Below are 27,060 nucleotides of genomic sequence, written 5' to 3'. Positions count from 1 at the left end.
TTTTCATGCAGTGGCGAGCATGATAAATGTTTTTGCTCTATTTGAGTAGCATGGAGTTAGAGGTAAGAACACCTGAGAGATGCCGCTCAGAAGGGGCAGGTGAATAGCCACGTGCTTTACCAGTCAATGGGCTAAGAGAAAGTAGAATTTGAGCTGAGCCATGGTGACCGTTGTCACCAACATTATTCATCAACGAGTACTTAAATGTGCCAAGCACTGTGCTAAGCCCTTTTCATGCATCATCTGCCTGCATCCTCCCTACCTCCGGGGCCCATACTTTAGAGAGGAGTCAAGTAGCTTGGCCACAGCGTGGCCCTGCGATGCACCCAAGAGTTCAAATTTGAGCTCAGGTCCTTCCATACAGCTCTGCTTCATGCACACTGAACACCTTATAGCATGAGAATAACAGCCTGAAATAACTGTAAAGCAGTTCAAGCCAAGTTCTCCTTCGAGCCATAAAGAAAAATAAGACAACTCGGTAAAAATTGTAATCAGTTTTAATTTCCTCGCAAGCCATTTGTGATGAAGTACTCATATGGAGATGTTTGTGAATGAGGTGACTTCCTATATGGCAATTTTAATAACCATCCCAGCTAACATTTATTGTGCACTTACTGTGTTCTGTGTGTTGTTCTGAGTGCATGTGTGAATTCTTTTACTATGCACAACAACCTCAGGAGATAGGTGGTATTACTAACATTTTGTAGAGGAGGAAACGGGCATAGAAATAGTTAATTGTCTTAATTAGGTAGTAACTGTTGGTGTTTCTAACCACTGCGGAAATTGGTAGGAATCCAGTAATGACCGTCTTAACGATAGAATTATTTTCTATCAAATTTTAAAATGTTGTTTATAGGTTTTGGTTTGAAGGCTAACAAAATCCTGTTTTGAAATAAAGTTGTTTCAGGTGGTTGATCGGATTCCTTTTTGGATGGAGGCAGTTGGCAGTTAATTAAGATTACAGGCATGGTCCGTGCAGTTTTTTAAATTATTCATTTCCATACCTATAGTTTTTTTAAAATATTTAATATCAAGAAACAGAATAGCTGAACATTGTCTTCATAACCCCATGTTACACGTCCTCAGTCTTTTTTCTTTCTTTCTTTCTTTCTTTCTTTCTTTCTTTCTTTCTTTCTTTCTTTCTTTTTTAGCATAAAAAAGACTTTACTGGTGAGCCTCATTCTGTATGCAGGTAACATTGATGATCCTGGTGAACTAATGAACTTTGGCCTTAGGGCACATGCATTCTGGATGGGTCTTTAAAATGCATGTGCCACATCTTGGGAATGAGTGAGGAATTAGAGAAAAGCAAGAGTGGAGGGAAGGGCTTGGATTGATAGACACAATTGAATATGCTAGTTGGGATCTAGTTAAGAGGCCGAATAATTCATTATTTAGGAATCACCTTCAGAGATAGCAGTGCTAAAAAATTAGCATATTAGTTTGTATATAGAAAAGATTCTTTAAAAAGATGGCGTTTGCTGTAACCCCAGGGTCTTTTTCATACACGAAGCATTCAATTTTGTCAAAATGATTGAGACTCAGTTGAGCGTTTTCACCTTGAGTAGCATTTAATATAATTTTATTCAACTTTTTCCAGCAATAAAAACACTTAATAGCACGTGTTTATTTTTCTATTGTATTTTAAGCTAAATACCAGAGGTTGCCATTCATTTGCTCTTTCAACCAGTATTGACAATGGTGCCTTTTATGTAGAGCAGTGGACAATTGGAACAGACTAGTACGTAATATAATGCAACTTAGCATCTCTGGGAGAAGGACAATAAACAAATATGAAGGATCTAACATGGGGCAGTAGATGTTAGGAAGAAAAATAAAGAAGGGAGTGAAGTGTTGGGCACGCTGTTTTACACAAGGCAGTTGGAGAGGGCCCCCCTGGAAGAGTAACGTTTGAATAGAGACCTGGAAGATGGGGGGATGGTGAGGGAGGGGAGCGTGGTAGCTAATACCTGGAGCGAGTCCCAGACAGAGGCTGTGGTCAAGGTAAAGGTGCTGGAAGATGCCTGGGGCACCAGAGGTCCAGCAACAGACCAAGATGGATTGAGTGGAGTGGTAACAGCTGGGATCAGAGACCTGTGGGTAGAGTGGTAGGACCTGTATGGCATTGCCATGTTTTGGGGTTTGTTCTGGGTGAAGGGGAAGCTGCGGGGGACTCCAGCAGGGGTTGTGGAGCATCTGGCTTATGTTTTAGAAGGGTTACTGGCTGCTGTGCTGAGGCAAGGATGGAAGCAGAAAGTGAGAGTAAGAGTGAGCAGTAGCACGGGCTAGGGTACGTGTGTGACAAGGCCGTGGGGCTGGCTCTCCAGCAGTCCGTTGTCTGCTTAGTGAGGAAAATTCGAAGTGTGTGAAGGAAGTATGGTAAGTTCAGGCTTCGATGCCCTTAAACATCACTGGAAGTTTAAAGGCAAGCTCTTGTCGTTAGTTGAGCTTCTTGTAGTATGAAGGCCTTTGGGAGTTTGGAAAAGTTGGACGGCACGAAGGTGGAATCATTTAAAGGGCAGTGTCCAAAGTGATATGTTGGATGTCTACTCTAAGCTCTAGGGTGTGCTGAAATATTTGTAAATGGAGCATGAGTGTTTGAATCAGAACAAAAAATGAAGAATAAATTGTAGGGCTGCAGTGGACCATTTTGAGAAGCTTTGACTAATTGTAGAAAGAAAAGTAGAGCCCCTGACAACCCAGCAAATTTGGAAAAATGATCTATTTAGAGAGAGCCCTGTTGGGACTGTGATTTGATGTGAAGAAGGAAATGGAATCCTGGAACATGGCACTGTGCTTACAGGTTTTTCTGCTTATATTGTGTTTGAAACATTTACAGCCCTCACAGTTCGCTGACTCCATTTTCCCAGAATTTAAAATAATACTCCCCTCTTGGGGTTGTGATTCTGATTAAAAATGCTGGCTTATGGACTAAGAGCTTGTGGCTATATATGTGATGAAATGGATTTTCTTTCTTTCTTTCTTTCTTTCTTTCTTTCTTTCTTTCTTTCTTTCTTTCTTTCTTTCTTTCTTGTTATACTTTCTCCTTGATTTCTTCTTCTTCTGCCTTTGTTTTGTCTTCAAGGGCTTTGTTGGAGATATGTAAGGGAATCACATAATTCTTATTTGGGAGTTTATCTTTCCTCTGCTTATTTTTCCACCCTCTGTTAATATGTGATATAAACAGTCTTCCCCAGGGAGAGTAATTGTAATTCTGCAAGCTGAAAAATTTAACTTCAGGTGAAAAATCAGTAGCAGAAGTTGATGAACCTTAAACAATAAATATTTGTATTTTATGCAGCTGCCACTAGCAATTAAGAGAAAATAACTAAGTGGAATGGAGTTGAAGTCACTTAGACACTCTGAGGGGTTCCCGGTGCATTTACAGGACAGGATGGCAAGCTATTAGGGAAGGTTTTGTTGAATGTCTATGGCACATTGCCACCTTGTGGCTGCAACTTTTCATTTTAATGTAAAAGAGCAAATTCCTGATATTAAATCTACGTGATAGAAACTTATTTTATCTTTTTCCAGTTGTTTATGATTTAAGTTGATAACAAAAGATTTGCCACCTCTTGAAAGGTTATATAATACAGGGTAGGAGAATTAAAGAGAACGCTCTTATTCTTAGCAGAAGTGTGCTGAAATTTTGAGGGGGTGAAGATCCATAATGTCTGCAAAAAACTACTCTGTGTGGGGATTGGAGACAAAGAGAAAATGAACAAAAAACAGTGGGGCAAAAGGTTAACCCTTCACCAGTGGTCATGGAAATCAGGGTGCTCATTGTAGTCTTAAAACATTTTTTTTATGTCATTGCAAATTTTGTTCTGAAATTTTTCAGATTAAAAAAAAAATTGGCAGGAGAGGGCGCCTGGCTGGCTCAGTTGGTAGAGCATTCGACCCCTGATCTCGGGGTTGTGAGTTTGAGCCCCATGTTGGGTAGGGAGCCTACTTTAAAATTAAAAATATTTTTAAAATTGGCAGGAAAAAAACTGGGATAAGGGCATAAAATGGAGCCAAGAAGGAGGCAGAAATAACTTCTACATTGTGTAATGATGAAACTACGTTTGGACCACTGATTGCATTTTCCAGTAGCTGATGTGTCATTGACCAGGGTTCCATTGAGCTAGTTTGGTGTCCTTAAGGTTTCAGGCCAAAGTGTCTAAAGTTAGATTCGGTTCCTTCTTGGAGGTCGTCCTAGGTAGGACACTGTTGTAGTGAACAGCAGACTCATCAAAGAGCTTCCAAAAGTGCAATCTGGAATTGGAATCCCTTTTCTCTACTGATCTGGCTTGATCCTGAAGTGGATGCACCGCAAGTTTTTTGGGGGGACCTCTCACAAGAACACTGAGTGGCAATGTAATACAGTAAAAACCTGATAGGGAAAAAATTTGAGGTGGGTCTTACTGACAAGTGCTTGAAATCCAGCTGTTCAGTGTCACTAATGAATGCAGTGAACTTGGAGGGGGGAGTTGGCTTCTTGTAATAGCTGAGCCAATGAGTCCGTTCCACCTCAGTGGGCTTGGGGGAGTTACTCATAGGGTTAAATTTCTTTCGTGCCATGCTTTTGAATATGCTTCGGTGCAAAGACAGACCAGTGGATGATTTTTGTCCCTCAATTTCATTTTCCTATAAAATATATCCTTGAGAGTCTTAATTGGAAAAAAACGCAGACAGGTATAAGCAGAAATCCTTCTCTCTGCCCAGGAAAACCACACAAAATAAATCTCAGGGAGGCATCCTTAAAAATGCCCAGATTTGGGCAGTGCTACTGAACTCTTCTCTGAATTTAAATTTCTACCAAGTATTTTTCTGTGGCATTTGGAATTTCCACGAATACCTTCCGTACTTCTTTCTTGTTAATTAACCATCTCTATATAGGTATATGCATATGAATATTTTTGTCCTTAATAACCGTCTAGGCACATATATATGCATATGTACTTTGAAGGTGAACATTTTAGAAGATGTGGCCCTGTTCGAATATGAAAGGTTTTCTTAGAAAAGGAGGACAGATCTTGAAATAAGTGTTGCGACACAAGGGATTCTTTTGTAGAAAGCTGTCTCTTGAAGTGGTTTTAGTTTCTCTGATTCTCGTGACAGGTTTTCTTTTAAAAAGCTATAAAGCAGTATAGGGATGTATTGATTTGCATTAAGGGCTGTGGTGCTTAGAAATTGTCGTTCCCTGCACATATTTGTGAGCACCAGAAGCTTGGGGATTATCTTTTGTGAACAACTAAAGCAGTGGTCTATCGATTCTCAATAGAACAGTATTATTCATTTTTCTTAGAGGTATCATGGTCCATAGAAAGACACATATTTGACCCAATGACTCAGGACACATACCCAAGTATCACTTTATCAGACATTTTATGACACAGTACTTCTTCCTCATTGGACTCTAACAACTTTTATTATATTAAAAAAAATACTAGTTAGAGCTACTCAACTTGCTTTCACAACCCATTAATTTGTTGTGGCCTAGAGCCTAAAAATGATTGCTGTTGAGATTTTGCAGCCGGCCAGAATGTTTTTCAGATGCACGACCCCCTGAACTGTCTAACCACATGAGAAGCAGGCTTGGGGACAGGGAGTGAGAGAAGGATAAGAGAAGAGCTGGTCACTGGGGTTGCCAGCTGGCTGTGTTGAGAGTGTCCTCAGTGAGTGACGTCCTTGTCTTTCTTTCTGCAGCTTGACCACATCCTCTCCCCTCCACCCATGCCGTGTCGGAAATGCAGCAACCCCGATGTGACTTCTGGCCCTGCAAAGTCTCTGAAGTTTAAAAGACAGCTGAGTGAGGATGGACGAGAGCTGCGGCGGGGCAGCCTGGGAGGGGCTCTGACAGGTGAGTACTGAGTGGTGGACATGGAAGAGGAGGAATCATGCTGCGTGGACCCCGGAGTCCCGCTGCGCAAATTGGCCTGCTTCAGAATGGGCTTGCCCCTCTGCAGACCATTTTGCAAAAGCTGATCCAATGCAGAGAGCAGTAAAGTTGAGGATTTGACTGATAGTTTCTTCCTGAAACAAAATTGACGTACAATAAAAAAGGGACCTGTTTTAAGTGGACGTGTGTATGGATTTTGGCAACTGTGTACCGCGACTTAGCTGCCACCTCATTTGAGACATCAAGTGGTTTCTATGCCCTGATCTGATCATCCTCACGCCCACTCTTCATTTCTTGGCTGCAGGCAACCAGAGATCTGCTTTTCGTCACTGCAGCTTAGGTTTATCTTAAAAATTTGACATTAATGAAATCAAACAGTGCATGTTCTTTTGTGTCTGGCGTCTTGGGCTCAGTGTATTTTTAAGATTCATCTATGTTGGTGCATGTTATCAGTCGTGTATATTGAACTTTATAAGAAACTGCCAAACTGTTTCCAAAATTGTACCATGTTACATTTCCCACCAGCAACAGATGAGCGATCTAATTGCTCTGCGTCATTGCCAGCTTGTGGTATTGCCAGCCTTTTTAATTTTAGCCATTTTAATGGGTAGATAGTCCTATCACATTGTGGATTTAATTTGTATTTTTTTTTGATGACTAAACAATGTTGAGCATCCTTTCATGTGCTTGTTGGACATACTTTTATCTCCAGTGAAGTGTCTCTTCAAATCTTTCATCCGTTTTTTTCTTTGACACATTTTTAAAATCATGTTGTTAAAATTAATTTAAAAACTTTTCAAATACAGAGAATCCAAAAATCACTTGTACTGACTTGAAAGATAGCCAACCTAGGATAATTTTAAGCATTTTTTAATAACTCAGAGTATCCTTCATCCATTTTTTTTCTTTCACACGTTTTTTAATCATGTCGTTAAAATTAATTTAAAACCTTTTCAAATACAGAGAGCCCCAGAATCACTTGTATTGACTTGAAAGATAGCCAACTTAAGATAATTTTAAGCATTTTTTTTAACAACTCAGAGTATAAATTTTCATGTTATTAAACTTTAAGTCAGTGAAGGTTGGATTTCTCTTTCATTCTGAGTGCTTTTTTCCTCTAATATAAATATCTTTGGAAAAACTGTATTTTAAATCCCAAAGCAATGTTTTCTCTGCACATGACGGGCCTCTCTGCCAGTTCTTAAATGGTCTGAAAAATAAGTTGAGTTATTCACATTTTCTTGAGAATTACGGATTTTGACTTTTTGGAGTTGAAATTTCTGGGAACGGAAGTGATTCCAACATTAGGCTCAGTAGAGTCTAGAACCTTTGACCCATTGTGGCATAATGCTAGAATACAGGGTGAAACTGAATTCAGGCCAAAGGGAAGAAATTTGTCAAAAAAAAAAAAAAAACCACCCTGCACTTCACTAAGTTTAAGTAAATGTTCAATGCTTGAGTTTTACTGATGTTCCTTCAATGCTTGTTAGCGAATTTTTCTTTGCTTTCCTTTTGTAGATTCGGGGTTTTTTGGGGGGTTTTATTTGGGTTTTTTTTTTCAGGGAGATCCTAAAAATTAGGTAGTCCAACCCTTATTTTGTAGGTGGGGGGATTAACTATTAATGGTTAAAATACTCATCCCTTTGCTTACTCATTTCACTTAGGAAATGTACTTACTTTGGTTAGGCTATTTTTGATCAAAAGGAAGAGCAGTGATGGTTCTCTCCAATTTTTGCTGGAGGAGTTGACTTCAAGCTTTATTTTTTAAAGATTTTATTCATGAGAAGCACACAGAGAGAAGCAAAGACATGGGCAGAGGGAGAAGCAGGCTCCTCGCAGGGAACCCTATGCAGGACTCGATCCTGGAACTCCAGGATCACACCCTGAGCCAAAGGCAGATGCTCAACCGCTGAGCCACCCAGGTGTCCCGACTTCAAGCTTTAAAACCACACAAGAGTATATAGGTCTTGATGCAGATAAATGACCTGAATCGTGAAATTGGCTTACAGCTTTAAAAAAATAAATCTGAGATTGATTCCCACTTTGTAAATTGTGTGCTATACAGTTATTTTCGATAATTAAATGTTAGGTCAGATAATTTTCAAAAATGTTTATTAGCCCTTAGGAGAGAGAGCTTAAAAGAATCTCATGAACATCAGTCTGGTTTTTAAAAAAGTTGCTTGTAAGTTTTATTGGAATATGAAGAAAACATTCTAATTGGTCCTCTAAATAGCTTAGCTGAGGATTTAATGAAAGAATTTATGCAAAGCACTTAGCCCAGTGATGGGGTGGCTATTAGTACTATGTGCAGCATGAATTGAATTGCAGTTGATGGAGAACTTGGGCTTCTGAACATCAGTTTGGATCCCTTGTCCACTGAGTTTCTACTTCATGTCAGGCAGTGTGCTAAGAGTCTGGTTGGAGCAGATAGAAAACTTCACTTCTGATCTTTAGGAAACCTAATGTCCACTAGTTATAGGCAACTTGAATAATCGTACGTGATCTCACCTTGGAATATACTTGTTGCTAAACTTAATTAAGTCAAACTGGTTTTTGTCTTCAGAAGTCTGTGCCTGCTAGATTTTATACGTTAAAGACCAGCTTATCTTCCTATTGCTTAGTCTTGTTTTAATCTAAAAGTCTTTTTTTTGGGGGGGGGTGCTCTACTGCTTTCTTTAAAACAAAGTTTTTGTGAAGACTTATAGCTTAAAACTTTTGCGACTCAGATTCATTAAACTTAGCTCTTTGAGAGGAAGATCTGTGATGTTTTCATCTACTTATCACTAATAATAATGACCACTGGGTGCCTGGGTGGCTCAGTGGTGAGCCTCTGCCTTTAGCTCAGGTCGTGATCCCAGGGTCCTGGAATCAAGTCCCACATTGGAGTCCTCCCATGGGGAGCCTGCTTCTCCCTTTGCCTGTGTCTCTGCTTCTCTCTCTCTCTCTCTGTGTGTGTCTCTTGTGAATTTTAAAAAACAAAACAAATTAAAAATAGTAACAGCTAACTTTAAGAGCTTACTGTGTGGCATGCACTGTTTATAGAGAATTTATTGACTTAGTTCTTAAATATATTTATCCACTTGTGAGGGAGGCAGTCTTATCCCCATTTTATGGATGAAAACACTGAGGAACAGGTAGTTGGAACAGCACAAGATCTTGGTGTTCACGAACAACAGAGCCAAGACTTGAACCTGAGTGTTTTGACTCCAGAGTCCATCCTTGTAACCACTGCACTGTTCCTAACACAGTAGGTACTTAGTAAACTCCTGCAGGATTAATTGGAATGAACCCTGGGTGGGAACGTTTATGCTCATTTGGAATCCAGGGCTAACTCAATCCGTAGGGATCCTTGTCCCTTAATTACAAAAGTAAATTAAAACCATGCACTTAATCCATGATAAAAAACCCATGAAGTTTGCACATTTGTTAACCTAGCCATTCTCTTGCTCAGATTTCATCACAGGGAAATAATTGTGAATGTGTGCGGAGAAATAACACTAGTTATATTTATATCAGCACCATTTATTATAATTAAAATTGAATATCATCTAAAGACCTGGCAAAAGATAATGGCTAAACATACATATATACACATAAAATGGAAGACCATTACAAGCATTAAATATCACGTTGTAAAAGAGTTATGTTTTAACACTGACAGAGACTCACAATATGTTTTTATAGGAAATCCCATTGCGGAATGGTCTCAGGGCATTGCTTGCCTCATAGGACTTGCTGTAAATGTGATTAAATACTTGTATGTTTAACAAGAAGGAGGAAAACAATTCATGTCTGCCAAGGAGTTTTCTCATACTGGGATGGGAGTCAGCTGGGTTCCCTATATTAATGGGCACATGAAGGATGCTATGGTCTTTCTTACACGCTGCAATTCAATCCATGAGACCATGTTTTTGCCACTGAGGTGTTTTGTTTTGGTTTTGATTTTTTTTTTTTTGGTATTAGTTGGCTTATCAGTAGGTGACAGTAATATTGGAAAACAACAAAATTTCAGTGGTAGAGACAAGTGTTTGTTTCTCACTCATGTAGCTACAGATCAGCTGGGTTTTGGATATTTTCATCTGAGCTCTGCTGGGATTGGGTTGTAGGATGCTGTTTGGGTCCATATTTGCTCCACCTGCCTATCTTCTTTCTTGGACCAGCAGCTACCCAGAGCATTATGTTCTGGTGAAAAACAGGAGCAGGAGAGTGCATGTCCACCAGGTCAGGCAGGTTTCAAGCCAAGAATTGGGGCCAATAATTCTGTTTGTCATCATTGGCTTCTTTAGTTAAGACAGTGTTTTACAATAAAAATATTTGCATGTATTTGTTTTTTAAAATTATAAGTGATATCTGTTTAATATAGACAAATTAGAAAATGAAGGGGGGAAGCGAAAAGCCCTTACCTCTATCATACATTGATAGCCATAGTTGAGCTTTTGGCATTTTCTTCCCTAACTAAAATTTGGGGTGACCTCAGGGTATTAAAGAAAAATGCCATCAGTACTTTAATTTTAATTTTAATTATTTATTTTGCAAGGCTAGCTTTTAAATAATAAACCCGGAGCTTATGATGTCCAACTCTGCCTGAAAAAATTTTTTTTCTTTTTTGAGGCTAAAGGCATTTTTTTCTCTTCATGGTATGCAACTTGTTCAGTCAGCACCCAGAAGCATCATGTAAATGCTACATGGGCTCTGGAGCCCCCTAATGAGTAAAAGGAACATTATTCTAATCATTATATGGACCCTTAAGTCAAGGCATAAATATGTGAATAGGTGCCTGACAGTTCGCAGCAAGGAAGCTAGGGGGTGAAGAACACGTCAGGATCTTGCGTCCTGGCTTCTTGCTAGGCCAAGGAATGCCCCAAACCCTGCTCCTGAATTTCACGACCGTGATGTATGTTGCAGCCTTCATAGTCAGGAAAGGCAGGATTCTTTTCCTTTTGGAGAAAGCTGTGTTTTTCAAAACAGAGTGGCTTGTTTGGAATGTAAAACAAAGAGTAATTATCTGTGCTTGTAAGGTGCATCTAGGAATAATAAACCATCTCTGCAAGTATATAAACCAGGATTTCTGACACAGAATGTGATGTTCTGTCTTGGGAGGAGGGGAAATAGATATTTTTCTTTCTCGAACTCTTGGAATCAGTTTGGAATAACCTCTGAAAAAGTTTTAAAAGCATTTCCGAGTGAATTTTACCTCAAGAAGGAAAGGGGGAAACAGCCCAATCCTAGACAATATCTTTTTCTTTAAAATTAATTTGGAGGCCTTTGTGTTTCGGTGCTGTGTAGCATGGGTGTCTCATCCTAGAGGCCTCCTTAGCGTAGTGGACGAGCAAAGAATTGAGATTACAGTGAATTTACATCAAATAAGACTTTTTTTTAAAATGGGCAGCCTAGGTGTTTAGTAAATATCGCTCCTAAATATTCTCCCTGATGCCCTCCATGTCTTTATTTTCATAATTCCATGCTTAGATATAATGATGTGTGCTAGAATGCTGCAGCAAGCAAACAAGAACATACCAACAGCCTATCCCAGTACTCATTTATTTCTTGTTCACGTGCATGGTGCAGGTTAGCAGGCAGCTGTCTTCCTCGTGGTGAGTCAGGGAATCAAGCTCCTTCCATCCTCTGGCTTTATTCTTCCTTGTGGCCTTAAGGTGGATGCTGTGCTTCCAGCTGAGAGAAGTGGAAAAACAGAGGAGAAAGCTTTCCAGCTCCTTAAGAGCCCCGGCCTGGAAAAGACACGTTCTTGTCCATTCACATTCTTTCTTTCAGGATTCTGGAACATGATCACATGGCCAAATGCCAGCCTGGCTGCTGTTGGGTGGGGAGTGGGGGGTGCATCAGAATGGTCCTTGCTGGTCCATTGCCTCTGTATGCAACTATACCAGGGGCAGTGGCAACATGATGCTTGGTAAGTTGCAGAAGCCTGAGAGAGAAGTTGGTTTCAATAAAGAAAATGGGATAAACTCAGTTTTCAGTATGTTAAGTTTGAAATACCTCTAAGACTTGCTAGCTGGGCATGTCAGATAGGACTGTGGAATCACAGAAAGGGAGACAGTTGTATTTGGGGCAGGAAAGGATGGGCTCCATCTCAGAGAGGAAGATGATGATAAGAAACTGTCTACGGAGTCAACAGTATGGTCACTGGTTATGTTGGGGAGATAGTGAGGTGGGGGAAAGAAGCTAGTATGGAGTTGGGTTAAGAGCAAATGGCAGCTAAGGGATGAGAGGTAGCTAATTGGTTGGTAGTTGAGTGTAGGCAGCTCTTTCGAGGAGCGGTGCTGTGAGGGAGACTAGAGACATGGGTGGGAGCTCGAAAGGTATGATGGGTCAGAAGGAGATATCTTAGCATAGGTCCATGGAGCATGTTTGTCAGGTGTTGGGATGCTATTGAAGAAAGAGATGATAGTGCTTTGGGAGAAACCTGGCAATGTATCTGCAGCACGTGTAAGAAGGTTGGCCTTTTTATAGGAGAAGGGGTGCCTCCTTCGTAGAAGGGGTGCCTCCTTCCTAGAAATAGGAGAAAGGAGGAGCAAAAGGATACAAAAACAGGTAGTCAGGTAGTCTAGGTACATCTGGATCATGGGATACTGTTCAACAGTAAAAAGAAATGAACTGGTGATGGGGATGACAGCCTGGGTGAGTCTCCAGGGAATTACACCACATGAAAAAAGGCATGCTGTTTAATTTCATTTGTCTATGCCATTCTTGAAATGACACAGTTGGGGGATCCCTGGGTGGCGCAGCGGTTTGGCGCCTGCCTTTGGCCCAGGGCACGATCCTGGAGACCCGGGATCGAATCCTGCGTCGGGCTTCCTGCAATGGAGCCTGCTTCTCCCTCTGCCTGTGTCTCTGCCTCTCTCTCTCTCTCTCTCTCTCTGTGACTATCGTAGATTAAAAAAAGAAAAAAAAAGAAATGACACAGTTGTAGAAGTGGAGAACCGGTGAGTGTTGGCCAGGGCAGCAGGAGGGGGAGGTTGGCGGGCAGTTAGTGTGACTATAAATGGGCGACATAAGGGGTCCTCTGGTGACGGACATGCTCCGTATCTTGACTGTGTTGGTGTCTTCATACTGTTGGTTATGGTCTACTGGAGGCTCGCAGGGTGTTGCCATTGAGGAAGACTGGGGTCCCGTGTATTGTTTCTTCCTACTACATGGGAATCTACATGTATCTCGAGAGTAAGAAGTTTCATTTTTTTTATTTTTTTATTTTTTAGAAGTTTCATTTTTAAATGTTCCCTTTCCATATTGCTGCTTTCAACAAATGCACTTAATAAAAAGTAGGTAGGTTAATAGATTTGGTGGCTTCACTTTTCTCAGCACCTTATGAGACCCCTGGGGAGCGGTCAGGATTATATGGGCGTCGAGTAGAGAAGGAAGTCACGTGGTCTTGGAGAACAGGAAGGGAGCTATACATGTAATAGGGTTTCTTGGAAGCATCAACACCCCCTTTAAGAACTGAGATCATGAATCAGAAGTGAAGGCTGTCTTACCTGTTTGAGGGAAAGGTGAAGATACAGGGAAATGTGTGTACTGGGAATAGTACTTCCGCAGAACATACCAGAGAAGTCTGTTTGAGGGTCATTTAAGACAGTGGTGGGAGAGTGGAGCCACACTGTGTAAGAATGAGTTTTGGTGCCCTGTAGTGAAATTTCTCAGTAGTGGAGACCAAGCCCATGAGAGCTTGAAAGGAGGATTGGAAGTGGGGACCTGGGCGTGTGGTGGTGTTGGGGACTGAGCACTGGGTGGGCTGAGTTGGACTTAACCAGGCGTTGAAGGATGAGTGAAATGTTAATATTTTGAAATCTGGCAAAATTTGAAACTCTTAAAGAGCAAAGGCATTTACAGTGGTTGTAAATGGTGCTCTCTCGTGATGCTCTCAGTTTGGGTTCTTGGTTCCTGGCCAACAGAGAAAAAAACCCCAGATCCACAGATAATTCTGACTTAAGGTTGTACTGGCTTGAACACCTCCTATTTCTGTTCGTTTTGCTGTTTGTCAATATTTAAAAAAAAATCTGCAGGCTGAGGGCGTAGTACTCGGAGCAGTTGGTTTAATGTTTTACGTTAGAACTTGTGGAAGTGTGTAGTTCATCAACAATAGTTATAAAACTGGACAATGTCCACCCATTCTCGTGGGTTGCTAAGCAATCAAGAGACAGATCCATTAGACTCTTCTTCCTGGTGAGAGTGCCTGCTTTGCAGTAGCCTTTAAAACCACTGTCTTGGGATCCCTGGGTGGCTCAGTGGTTTAGCGCCTGCCTTTGGCCCAGGGTGCGATTCTGGAGCCCCGGGATCGAGTCCCACATCAGGCTCCTGGCATGGAGCCTGCTTCTCCCTCCTCCTCTGTCTTTGCCTCTCTCTCTCTATGTCTATCATGAATAAGAAAAAAAAATTAAAACCACTGTCTTTGCCACTCCTATGTCAGTTGGTATCTGGATATTTTGTTGATATCTAGGTGTTCTAATTATAAGAGGACTCTTGTGTATTTTCGTTGTACGATTTCTCCTTGTCAGAGTAGGAGAATCTCCAGAGACTTCTTAATGGAGCCTGCAGCTGTTAGCTGGTTCCTGTGGCAGATGCTGCCTCCCAGTGGCTCTGTGTCAGGGAGCCTTCTGCCGTGGCTCATCTCCCATGCAGATGGCCTACCAGGGACTCATTGCTCCCCCTAAATAGGTGATCATAAGGTGGTTTCCAGGCCCCTGGTCACCTGCTGCTTGGGAACTGCCATGTGGCCACCTTGTTCAGAGCCAGGCTGCAGAGACCTGCTGGAAACTCCAATACCTCTTTCAGGTCTTTTGTACCATGGAAGCCTTCCCAGAGGTGATGATATCAAGCATGCTGGGAGAATTAATTAAGAGATGATCCAAATGAGGACTTGAAGAATCAAACGTGTCTTTCTTATACCGAGAGTCAGATGAGAGACTAGACTGTTTGCTTTGAAGTGGCGAGAGCTCCAGAGAGTGCTGGAAGCCATGCTAGGTCAGCAAAGCTGGCTCATCAGAAAGCTGTTGGACAACTTTGTACCAGATAGAGTTCGAAGGACTTGAAATTTAGTTTTGATTGTTAATTAAGAGGTTGATGGAAGACTCAGTTTCCCTTAAGTTTTTTTTTTTTTAAGATTTTATTTATTTATTCATCAGAGACACACACACACACACACACAGAGGGAGGGAGGCAGAGACACAGGCAGAGGGAGAAGCAGGCTCCATGCAGGGAGCCCGACGTGGGATTCGATCCCGGGTCTCCAGGATCACACCCTGAGCTGAAGGTGGTGCTAAACCACTGAGTCACCCCGGCTGCCCTCCCTTAAGCTTTTTGAGGTGCCTCCTGAAGAGCAGAAAGTATCTTGGGACTTAAGTCATTGTTGACCTAGAATTTCAAGATTTCTCAAGTAGGAAAATCAGCCGATTGCTGAGAACTGAACCATCCTCACCTGCAAAATAAGTTTGCCTTCTGGATCTTCAACTGGATATGGTGTGGATATGGCAAATCAAATGTCATACCTGAAATTCTTTAAAGTACACCAAGGAAGAGCGTCCCAGTGGTCTAGACAAGTTTTTGCAGGTGTGAGTTTAAAAGTCGTATGTGTCTAAACATTATTATAAGGAGGCTCTCTGTGTCAGGCTAGTGAGGAAACGTAATGGAAACCAATGAAAGCTATGTGAATGCTGGGATCCACAAAGCGCTATGGATCCTCCCTCCCCCCTTTAGTCTCTCTCTTACGCTCTTGGTATCTCCCCCATATTTCTGGTGTTCTCGTGGGGTTCTATAAATAACGGGTTTTGATTATTCCTGGGAGAAAAACAAATTTATTGAGTCCACATATCAAAATTTCTAGCAGTTTGTTCTTAAAATTCTCTTTAGAATTAAAAGTTGATTTCAGTTGGGATTTGGGGAGTCACTGTTGGCAAGGGGTGGATTGCTCGAAAGGGCACAGTTACATTCTTTTTTGTTTTCTCTCCACTGATTTTATATTTGTGTACATCCCCGAAATTTTGTTTTGTTTCAGTAAGGTAGACTGAGGCCTGCATGGCTGGACATGGTTTTCCTGCCCTTTATGCATGGTACGCTTTCAGGTTCTGAAAAGTGTGCAGATTCCCAGCTTATCTTCTCAGTTCCTTATATGTATCATCTATAAAAGATGACATGGTTTTATCCATGTGATGCTTCACTGTCTGTGAGAAAGCCATAAAAGTTGAATTAACTAAGTTATAGTTTTTTTTGGTTTTTGGTGTTTTTAAAAAGGTTTTATTTATTTATTCATGAGAGATACAGAGAGAGGCAGGCTCCCTGCAAGGGGCCTGATGTAGGACTCGATCCTGGACCTCAGGATCATGCCCTGAGCTGAACGAAGGCAGATGCTCCACTGCTGAGCCACCCAGGTGCCCCAACTATGTTGTAGTTAAGAACATGAAATACAATTTTAAATGATAGAAAAATCCATGTTACTTATTAAATCCCACACCGAGCACTCCCTGGAATTATTAGGGAAGGGGAGATAAAGTTGGGGAAGGCCACACTGGAGCACACATGGATCCAACATGCAGTTGGATATGGGCAACTGGCTCTTGTAACATTTTCTTAACACGTACAATGAAACTGTAGCGCACCTGCATAGAGGTGCATGCAAGGTGCTAACTGCTCATGTGCTGGAATCCTCTAGATAACACAGGCATAGTAGCTGGGTGTGATGCAGTAGTGATTAGGGGAGACGTGTGTCAGGAAGAGAATGGAACACATGGATTACAGTGAATGGGATTTCGAGATAGAAGGCTAGTGACTTGGCCGGGTGGAGTTAGCATCTTGACATGTTACACACCGCTGTTTCAGGGTGTGATGGGAATCGTGAAATGGGGATCAGAGGCCCAGATGCCAGTCAGGGGTACAGCTCTAAGTAAGGTGTGTCTTGGTTTCTGGCTCATGACTTAATCATCTGTAAAATGAGTGAATTGGAGCAGACGGTCTCCAGGTCCCTTCAAGCTTGAGTAGTAAGTAATTTTAGCTACCAAGAGGAGAGAGAGGGGGGAAAAAGTCTTTGCAGAGACTGGTTTCCCTGCATTTTCCTCCCTTCTCACAAAAATACTTTCTCCATTGTTGGGCACGGAAGCCTGCTGTCTCCTCCAGAGGAGCATTCCAGTGATGTCCTGTCATCGGCCTCTGAAACCCAGTACCCCAGGCCATCCATCTCTTGTTTAAAACTCATTTTCAGTGGCTAATCAGAGATCAAGAATGTAGACCGTTTTTTTTCTTTTTCTTTAACTTCCTGGCTGGAAACTGAAAATGAAGCTGACTTGATGTCAACTCCGCAGTAGAAGGAGTAGGCAAAGAAATGCAAACGCCACCAGCCGGGAAGTTTAAAGATTTATAAAAATTAGTGTTTCTGATATATTAATGACTCCGGTGGTGGTAGCCTGCATTTGTCATTGTCATGTTCCATTGTCATTCAAGTACTTAATCAACGCATATTGTCAGGGCTACATTTATTTTCTTGGGTCTGCCCAGCCGGATCCTTTCTCTGTTCTTTGACAGTCCTGTGTCAGGTGCCCTGCATCACATCAGGGCCAGAGGGGAGAGCTGCAGGCTAAGTCACTTCTTTGCTTTTAACCCATTGCTAACTTGTTCACTGCTGGGGGTGAAACTTTTACAAAGGGTAGACACTGAAGATGTCTGGTGTCCCGTGATGTAGGATATGCCCGTAGTTTTGCCCTACACCACTCTACAGGACAGAAATAATTAAATATGTCTATGCCCTTGTTAAAAAAAAATCTGAAGCAAATTTCTCTGGGCTCAGAACAAGGCAAGACGAGATTAAATTAGTCTGAAAATTTTGAATTCTCTTGCTGGAGTGGTGAGAGTTAGGTCACCCACCATGCCTGCCTTGGTTGTCAGGAATGTTAATGCAAAAACGTTTTGTTGTTTGGCTGTGCTCCATTACACGAGGTTTTGGCTGCAGTGGTATATAAATAATAAGAAAATTAGGAGGAAAAAGATACATGTACAAACTTCACAGCAGTGAGGGGAGCCTGGGTGGCTCATTTGATTGTGTGGTTTTGGCTTGGGCCCTGATGTCAGGATCCTAGGATTGGGCTCCATATCGGGGTTCCCTGCTCAGCAGGAAGTCTGCTGCTCTCTCTCCCTCTGCCCCCCCCCCCACTTGTGCTCCTTCTCTCCCTCTCAAATAAATAAAATTGTTTAAAAACCAAATAGCACTGAGACATCTACTTAGGTGTACAAAACAGGGATGTAAAACTCACGATCCTTTACTCTACATTCTGATTCCATCCCAAACGCCTCTTCACATCACTTGCTGATTCTTCAACAGCTCTGTCTTTCCTCCTCCCCACTGCTCTCTTCTTACAGGATGGATCACTTTTAATTTTCTCTTATTTGTAGACCTATCATCCCTTTTACTAGTTTGTAAATTCCTCCAGGAACTCTGCCTCGCATTCGCAAAGCAACGTTTCCTGCCGTTGCCCATATTAAGTGCTCAGTAAATAGGGTTGTCAGACAAAACGCATGACGCCCAGTGAATAATACCAGACGAACCACACTAGTGATATTTTTAGTGTACTTCGGTCCAGTATAAAATATGGGGCCATGTGTATTCAGATTCATCTGAATCCAAATGTATTTAGGCATCTTATATTTTTATTTGCAAAGTCTTTCGGTAAAGACTGGAATGGTTTTGTACCTAGGCCTTCTTAGACATGCTGTCTCACAGGACCATGCGTGGTAAGGCAGGCAAGAGGTCAGAAGCCCTACATATAGATGTTAGTATGATATCCTTTTTTTTAAAAAAATTATTTATTTATTTATTCATGAGAGAGACAGAGAGAAAGAGGCAGAGACACAGGCAGAGGGAGAAGCAGGCTCCATGCAGGGAGCTTGATCGAGACTCGATCCTGGAACTCTAGGTTCATGTTCTGAGAGCCACCCAGGCATTCCTACAATATCCTTTCATATGTTTTCTTTGACCTTCTGGCTGCTGAGTCCCCTCAGAGATGGGGCCATCTTGGTGGACGACTCCAAGCAGACCAGGTGCGTGATAGCTTCTTTGATGTAGGCAAGTCTGTATGCATGTGCTCTATTTCCATGCCTTCAACAGCCATGGTCCTCTCCCTGGATTCCAGTAATGGGAGGTCAAATGCATTGAACGAAATTGCTAGAAGAAAATGATCAGACTGTAAGTCTTGACCAGATGGCTATTTGGAGGGTGTGTGTGACTGGAATAACCACATGGCTACGTGCCCCACACCCCCCCAGCACTGAGCACACTGATTTCTCCATAATCATGGTTGAAATTCTCTGCAAAGGAATGTTGGCTTGTCTACTGATACCATTACTTTAAAACATGAAGAAGCGATCCTGTCATTCAAGGCCGCTTTCTGTCCTCTAAGCTTTCAGAAGAACTCACTGACTAAGGAGTAGACCAGAAATGGAAGGCTGACTTCCATTCGTCTGGGAATTCCACTTCTGACCCTATCGCTTCTCATTAATTTCTAAGCAGGGCTGAGGCAATCGGGATAATAATCGTGGCTTTCCTTTTTCTCTTCTTAAGAACAAGGGCAGTGTTGTGTTAGGTTTTGGAAAGCACTTGGTGATTTGTGGGAGCTTAATTCCGGGTGTCGGGTTGCAGTTTAGATAAACATCCTTTCTTAGATTCCATTGCTTTTAAGCCAGGTGAGAGGGACATGAACTTTCCTACTAAGAGAGGAAGGAGAGCAAGCTGTACACTCCCTGGTGGAGGTCTCTCTCCCCAGAAATGGGGTCTTGAACAAACTACCGTTAGGAATCACTGGAGGAGATCTCCTGTGGTATTTTTTTTGAATTCACAGTGGTGTTGCGGATTTTTTTCCTTACTCATTAGCCAGTATCAACAAACGTCTCAGAAGACAAAAAATACTAGATTCTTCAGGAAGCATAGATGTTGTCATTGAGGAGGAAGAGTTTGAAATCCATTTGGAATAAATGTCAGCTTGGAACTAGAATCTGTTCCAAATAAATAATATGTGAAGGGACATTGTTAGGTGAACTAGAGTGTGTATATGAAAGGTTCCTTGGGTAAACAGAACTTGTTGGGAAATTTGGATTCGTCTGGGAATTTATGCTCGGATTGTGATAGGGAGTTTGTTTTATCCCCTCGTGGCTGCCTTTGTTCTTTTTGTTTCTCTTGTAAAGCTCCTGACGGCTAGCTCGTCCTTGGCCTCTGTCATAAGCGTTTAGATGTAGGGCAGTTGTCAGAAATGTTTAGCATCTCAGGGCTGCCAGTGACATTCGGGTGTGTCAATCAAAGCATCTTAGGGTGCAAAAGAATGTAATTGAATAGGGGTCATAATTTCTCCAAAAGCAAGATGCTGAGTGCAAATTGTCATCTACCGTTTTGAGGCTTACTTTGAAAAGATGCAGTATTTTGTGGAGGTGTCGGACTTCCTTGGAGATGCACTTTTTTTTTTTTTACTTATTTTTTGGAGATGCTTTTTAGAAGGGAAAGTCAAAACCAAGAAAAGTGACACGTTAAGGCTACTGAGTCTTTGCTGCTGTGGTTACAGAACAAACAATTGAACCAAGTTCGAATATTTTTCTAGGCAATGTGGAACCACAGAGTAATGGAAAAATATGAACCCCTGGTAGAAATAGAAATGAAAGGTAGAATGGAGAGTTTACTATGCACAGACGTTAAGTTTGTGATCATGTAAAAGTTTGGTACGTTCTGTGTGCCAGATGTGACGAATGGCTGCAAACACATATGAGGTACAGTCCCAGGAGACAGAATTGACACTGGAGAGAGCATATTGTATATAATGATAAATTGGATTCTCTGCACACAGAGCCACATAGGAACAGGTGGTATGATGGGGAAAGGGAAGGCTGGCAGGGCTTGGGGTATGGATTCAATGCCCATGATGCCAAGATGGGTAAAATATCCTGGAGGGGGACTTAAACCACAACTGAACATAAACTATGTGTTCCACACTGTGCTGGGCACTTGACATGTGTTACTTATTGTCATCATCACTAGAGATATGAAAATAGAGCTCAGAGAGGACAAGTAATGTATCCAGGGTTCTCTAGTTAATAAATGGGGAAACTAGGATACAAACCTGTGTCTGACTGGTTTCTCACTCTATGATCCTGAGTTCTCTTGATGAAGGAATGAGAACCACTTATCCCTGAAGTGCCCTGTGCTGGAGAGAATTCGATCCAGTCTGAGGACGATGCCAAGGAGGCATGCCTTTGGCAGGAAAAGGTGTTCTGCATTGGAAAGAAGAGGGGATAAGCCATTGTTTATCCCAGGACTTCTCTTTGCTAGATGGCCCGAGAGGCTCTCTGTTCACAATCTTTAGTCCTCACAACCACAGTATAGGCTTGCTCAGTCACTTCCATTTTATAGAACATGTGCTGGGAACTGGGGTATAAGAGAATAAGAGGTCTGACCAAGGCCACGCAGCTACTACACAGTAATAGGCTGGGAATTTTGGATTTGAATTCAACAGTTTCATGAGTTTAAACATTGAACATGTTTCCAGGATCTGGAGAAGGCAGTTTAGATGGAAAGCTATTTCGGAAGGAATTGGACAAGCTGGGTTGGGAAGTCGGAATGTGCTGGGGAAAGAGGGGATGACTCCTACTCATTTGGTTGGCATTTTGAAGCGTGCAAGATTCTGGTCCTCCCGGGGGTTTTCGAAAGGTGTGGAGGCAGATGGGAAAGAGGAAGGAGCAAGAGGAAGGGAGAACCGGGAGCTTGACAAGTAGTTTAACAGCTGCTCCACATATCCGCAAACTGACTCTGAGAAAAAATGGTTCTATTTATTTGCCGTTTCCTTCCATATATCTTTCCAACAGCATTCATCAATATCTGTCATTTCCCAGGGGGTTTAGGCATGTCTAGCAATTCATTCTGCTGAATTATATTTCAATACGTGGATGGAGGGAGGCCAGATTGCAGATGTTAACTCTGACCTATGCCCAGCGTTGCCTAGACACGGCCACCACCCAGCTCCTGGGTGCCCTCACGCAGACAGCCATTCCACGCGGCACCCCTCGCTGTCGGATTCTTATGACCATGTTCTCATTAGGGTAAGCTCTGTTTAATACTTGTTTAAAAATCACTTGTAGGTTGGCCCATTAGCCTTTGGTCTGTACAGCTAGCGCTTAGGGCAAAACCATTATGTATTTTTCATAAGAATTTTAAATCCAGATAATCATCCTCTGCATGGAGACCTCTTGGTGATGTAGGTGCAGCAAGGATTTGCTGGCAGGGACTGGGTCTCATTGCAGAATGGGAGAACTTGCTGGGTGGTGTGAGCACTTGTGATAATAGGAACATTGCAGTGTACCAAACTCTGTTTCATGTACTCATTCATTTGATCCCAATAGCTTCCCTTATTAGAGATTGAGAGTGGTAATATTGGTGGATGAGAAGACCTACTTCTTCTTAAAGAGCAATTTAAGGTAAATGGATAGGTACAAAAGATGGGTAAAAAGACCAAACATATTTCTGAGTATGGATTCAGATTGTTCCACATGCAAATACATGGTATATTGGCTTTTTTTCCCCTTTCACCATAAAATGCTAGGGGTAACATGGTGGCCATCTGTGATCGAGGGTAAAGAGAGTACCTTCGAGTCATGTTACCATATTGCCCACAACTAAGATTGCTTTTGATTTAAAACTTCAGCTGTGGTTGATAGTGGCAGCGGCAGCTAGAGATGGTTTGTCCAAAGGGTGTCAGTTTTGTATTATAAATGTGAGCATTCTGTTAGTTTTCCCCAGTCCATAGCACTCTCACAGTGTGCAACTTGCCTTTCGTGATGTCCCAAAACATGTGTCGTGTACCCACTCTGGACTTGGTCCACTCGCACCATCCGCTCTCTGCTTTGGTTGCTGCAAGCTTCCTTCTAAAGTGTCCTCTTACCTTTCTCACCAGGCCCTCGTGGTTAGTATTGTTGCCTTGCTGTCCTTTGTGATATAGGATGCTGGCGAGACTATTCCACGCAGTGAGGTTGGGTGTCTCCATTGGGTTTGAGTCTTGGAGCAGAACCGAGGTTTAGTGGTGGCTGCATGGTACTCTTAGTTGGGTTCAGGCCTTGGTGTCCCAGTGGCATTACATGCTTTGCCTGCCACCCTCTCGGAAGGCATGTGCACACTCTCCATTCAATTCAGTTTCCTAGTAATCGGAGATCCCCCAATGGGAGGCAGTGATGTCTTTAAGGCCTTAAGGTCAAGGCGGAGCTTTGGACTTTGCTTGTGTGAGTAAGTACATACTTTTCTTTCTTTTAAGACGAGAATAGCAGCTCTCAGTATCGGAATCGGTGAACTTCGCTCTCTGGTCACAAGCCTGTTGGTTTCTCAAATTATATTTATTTGTGCTATTAAGAAGAGTGATTTAGCAGCGTTGCCGATGCTGTCTAGGTATAGTTATTCTTTTGCAGCGGGGACAAGAAATTGGAAGTCAGTCACCCATGTGAGAGGGAAGATGGAAGGAACCATGTCTCTGTGTTGTAGTAGCAGCTGAAGATGAATAAAGGAAGGCTCTAATTGCTGCAAGTGTGACAGTCGCTATGATGAGGGAACCAGTGTTTGGGAGTGAGCAGTGAAGCAGAGGAGGAAAGCATCTTAGGGATGATGGAGTGTATTTGAGGACAGTGGCTGCTGACTCATGCATTCTCCCTGGCTTAGCCAGTGACTTGTCCTGGCCTTCAGCCTTTCTCCATTTCTAAACTTGGGGGTGCTCTGGGGAAGACTCAGTTCCTCTGACTCATATGTGATTGGAAGGGTTAAGTTAGTTGAGTGGAATTTGCAAGAGCAGGTGCTGACGTAGTTTAATGTGGGTGCCTCCTAGACAATAAAAACAGACCTTGTTTTTTCTTGGGAAGGTGCAGGAGTTTTAGCCAAGCAGATGAACGTGGTTTATTGTGTGTGTGTGTGTGTGTGTAGATAGACATAACAGAATTCACCATTGTAACCATTTGTTGTGCAAATATCACTGCCATCCACCTCCAGAACTTTGTCATCCTCCCGAACTAAAACTCTGTACCCAGTGTACAGCAGGATCCCCCAGGATCCACGGTTCTACTTGCTGTCTCAGTGAAATTGAGACAGAAATTCCATTCCAGGAGCCTCCCATCAGAGGAGTCATACAGTATTTGCCCTTTTGTGTCTGACTTCTTTTCTTGAGCACGTCTTCAGGGTTCATCCACGTCGGAGCATGTGTCAGAATTTCCTTCCTTTCGAAGGCCGAGTGGTACTCCGTTGACTGTCTATACAACATTGTGTTCATCTGCTCATCTGTCATCTGCTCCCGTGAATGATATTGTGCACTTGGTGTACGCATATCCATTCAGGTCCCTGCTTTTAGTTCTTTTCTGCATATGCCCAGAGGTGCAAGCGAGCAAGGGAGGTTTTAGTGGCAAGTGGGGAGGGTCAAACGGTGGCGTGTCCCACTTGAGTGGTGGATGTGAATGTTCAGGGAGCTGTGTGGAGAGCTTCAGCAGGTGCTCAGGTTGGCAGCAGGCAGGGAGCCGAAATGTAGAGACAAAGAATGAGGGAGCTGAATGGGTGACCCCTTTCTGCTGGGTTGCCAGGCTTATCCTCCTTCCCTCCCTCCTGTGGTTCCCCCACCTGGCCAAACCCCGTGACAGTAACACAGCCACTCCCTCAGCATCCTTGTGTCCCTGGCTGGTGCCTTAGAGGGAGAAACAAACTTTTTCAGAGTTTTTAGGTATAACTGAGCCCCAGAAGCCGTATCTAAAGACTACTTTGTTAGTAGTTACCAGGTCTTGTTTTCCCTTTGATGGCTTGTTTGTAATCCGAGAGAAATGATCCCCACATGTAAGATTGCCGACTGACTGCAGAATCTACGTTGCACTTCAAGTGATAAGGAACTTTTTTACTGGAAGCTTTTAAATCTAGTCAGGTACCATTATTCCCTGATGATAAAGTAGTTCTCCAGAGGCTATATTTAATTCTTTATAGAGCCATGCTGCTAAAATTATTGCTGACCTGGTATTTTCCTACTTCAGAGGGATACTTCATGCTTTGGGGGGCTTTGAAAGCATGTATTTCATTTTTGAAAGCATGCATTTATGGAGGTTGTCTTGTTTCTTGGGATTCAGGATGGAAACAAAGGGAAACACACACTCCAGTGAAGAGACCATATGTAGCCTACATAGAACCAAGGCATGATCTGGGTCTAGGCTCAGTACTCTACATATTTTAAAATACAGTCTTAAAAGGCCACGTATCTTCCCCTCTGTTCAGTAGAGGCCCGTGACCAAAACAATAGCAATAACCAATATGAAAAGCCCATTCAAGCAACTTCTACCTGTGTGTTTGAAGCTTGACAAGTTTTTCAATCTGGCCAACCGATTTCTGCTTTAATATGGACCTCTGTTTATCGCCTCTACATTTCTAGTTATGTCAGGAGAATATATGTAATAAATGCTGTAATAAACATATCAGAATTTTATAAATGTGTTTCCAAAGACCACAGAGCCGATCACAGTACCAGTTGTAACAGCAAACTCAATTTGGTATTAAAATAAAGCAGCCAGATTGGTAGGCAAGCTCACCTCTCCTCCAAGAAATTAGGAATGGTATTATCCATTAATTTCCACCCTGTGCAGCTGAATAATGCAGTTGACAGATGCTAATTTTCTTAAATTGTAGGCAGCAAATGATGCATGAATACAACAGCAACACACTTTTTAGAGGCTCTTGGTAGTCATCAGAAAGCGAATTTATATAAAGTTCGATGTAGTCACTATCAAGTATGGCACAATGTTAGTACCTTCTAATGACTGCCCTAAATCCATCTGTTGTCCTCTTTTTCCCTATTAACACTAATGGGGATCTAGGCAGGAATAAAAACCTCCCATGTGTTGTGCTAACAGACCATTCAATTTATAACATTCATGTGATTCCTAAGGATAAGACTCATGCAGGAATAATGACGTCTAAAATCTAACCGGTGACAGGATGATAAATATTTCATTGTATATGTGTGTGTTTCCTAATTGAATTATTTTTCCAGTGGCTTCACAAAAGTTTATTTCTTGCTCACCTTAGGATATATTGTGTCCTGGGTCGCTTTTTGTGTTTCTTACTTTTTTAAGCTAATATTACTGAAGGTCCACTGTATGATGTTTTTTCTTTTGGGGTATTCAGAACACCCCCTAAGTTTACCCCTGTTTCACAGCTGGGAAAACTGAGACTTGGAGAAGCTCACGAAAAAGTGATAGAATCACTTGGAGGTCAGAGTTGGTGCTCAGGAAGTAGGCTGTAGAGTCTACCGTAACATTACTGGCAGCTTTCATGGTTTCATGTCCTGTTGGGTTCGAAGAGCATATGGGGTAAATATATGGAGTAAATTGAAAAGCTTAGTTCAAACTGAATTCCAAAAACGGGTCAATGATTGAACCTCAAAATGCCTCCTTTGGGTTAGGCTCTGTTGACATAATAAAAGAATCGAAGGCTGACGGAGAGTCTGTCCTTGACCAAACTCTAGCCGGGTTCCTCTGAGCCCTCCTTCTCAACCAGGCCTCGGACTTGGCCTGTAAAGACACAAACAAACACTGGCATAGGTTCTCACAGCTCAGGGCAACCTTCTTAGCATGACCCCAGTCCTCTTAAAGGGCCTGCCTGAGAAAACTTAATGCTGTCAGAAATTTTTGTTTGGGCGAGTAAATAGGGACCCTGTGTCCCAGGCTCTGTGGGAGGGTAGGATCTGAATTTGGTGACTGCTAGCTGGCATACAGAGCTGGCCTCATCGCAGTTACACTGCGTAACCCTGTATAATTTTTCACTTCCCTGACTCGACTGAGCCTCCACTGGCTCCCTGCCCTACTCCCTCCTTCTCTTATTAAAACACTCGTTACTGTGGACAAATTGAAGGTGAGTTCAGTTCACACTGAACTCTTTTTTTTTTCCCCTGTTACAGTAGTTACTCCTGATTAAAATCTGTCCTTACCACTCGAGTGTCGCTCTTTGTTTTCCTTTGATAAGACACACATCCGGCCTGGTACACCAAGGTGAGACTTCCACATGGTACAGTAGCACATAAAATGTCCGGGGCAGTGGGAGGCAGAGTGACTTTGGGGAAAGGATGCACAGGGGTCCTGTTAGCAGTGGTCTCTGCTTGCTTTCGAGTGCCCTGGGAGATCTGATGACACTGAAG

The 27,060-nt window shown here is 42.4% G+C and overlaps 1 protein-coding gene across 1 annotated transcript in view; it reads left to right on the top strand.

The window, feature by feature from the left end:
* MAST4 (microtubule associated serine/threonine kinase family member 4) overlaps positions 1-27,060 on the top strand; it is a 533,198-nt gene that overhangs the window by 135,484 nt on the left and 370,654 nt on the right. The window contains 1 exon segment of the mRNA XM_055330979.1: positions 5,692-5,845. Within this exon segment, the coding sequence (XP_055186954.1) occupies positions 5,692-5,845 (154 nt within the window).

Source organism: Nyctereutes procyonoides, unplaced genomic scaffold (assembly GCF_905146905.1).
Source record: "Nyctereutes procyonoides isolate TBG_1078 unplaced genomic scaffold, NYPRO_anot_genome, whole genome shotgun sequence".
NCBI classification, from domain to species: Eukaryota; Metazoa; Chordata; class Mammalia; order Carnivora; family Canidae; genus Nyctereutes; species Nyctereutes procyonoides.
Note: the sequence above shows the minus strand (reverse complement) of the source record. Positions and strands in the feature narration are given on the sequence as shown.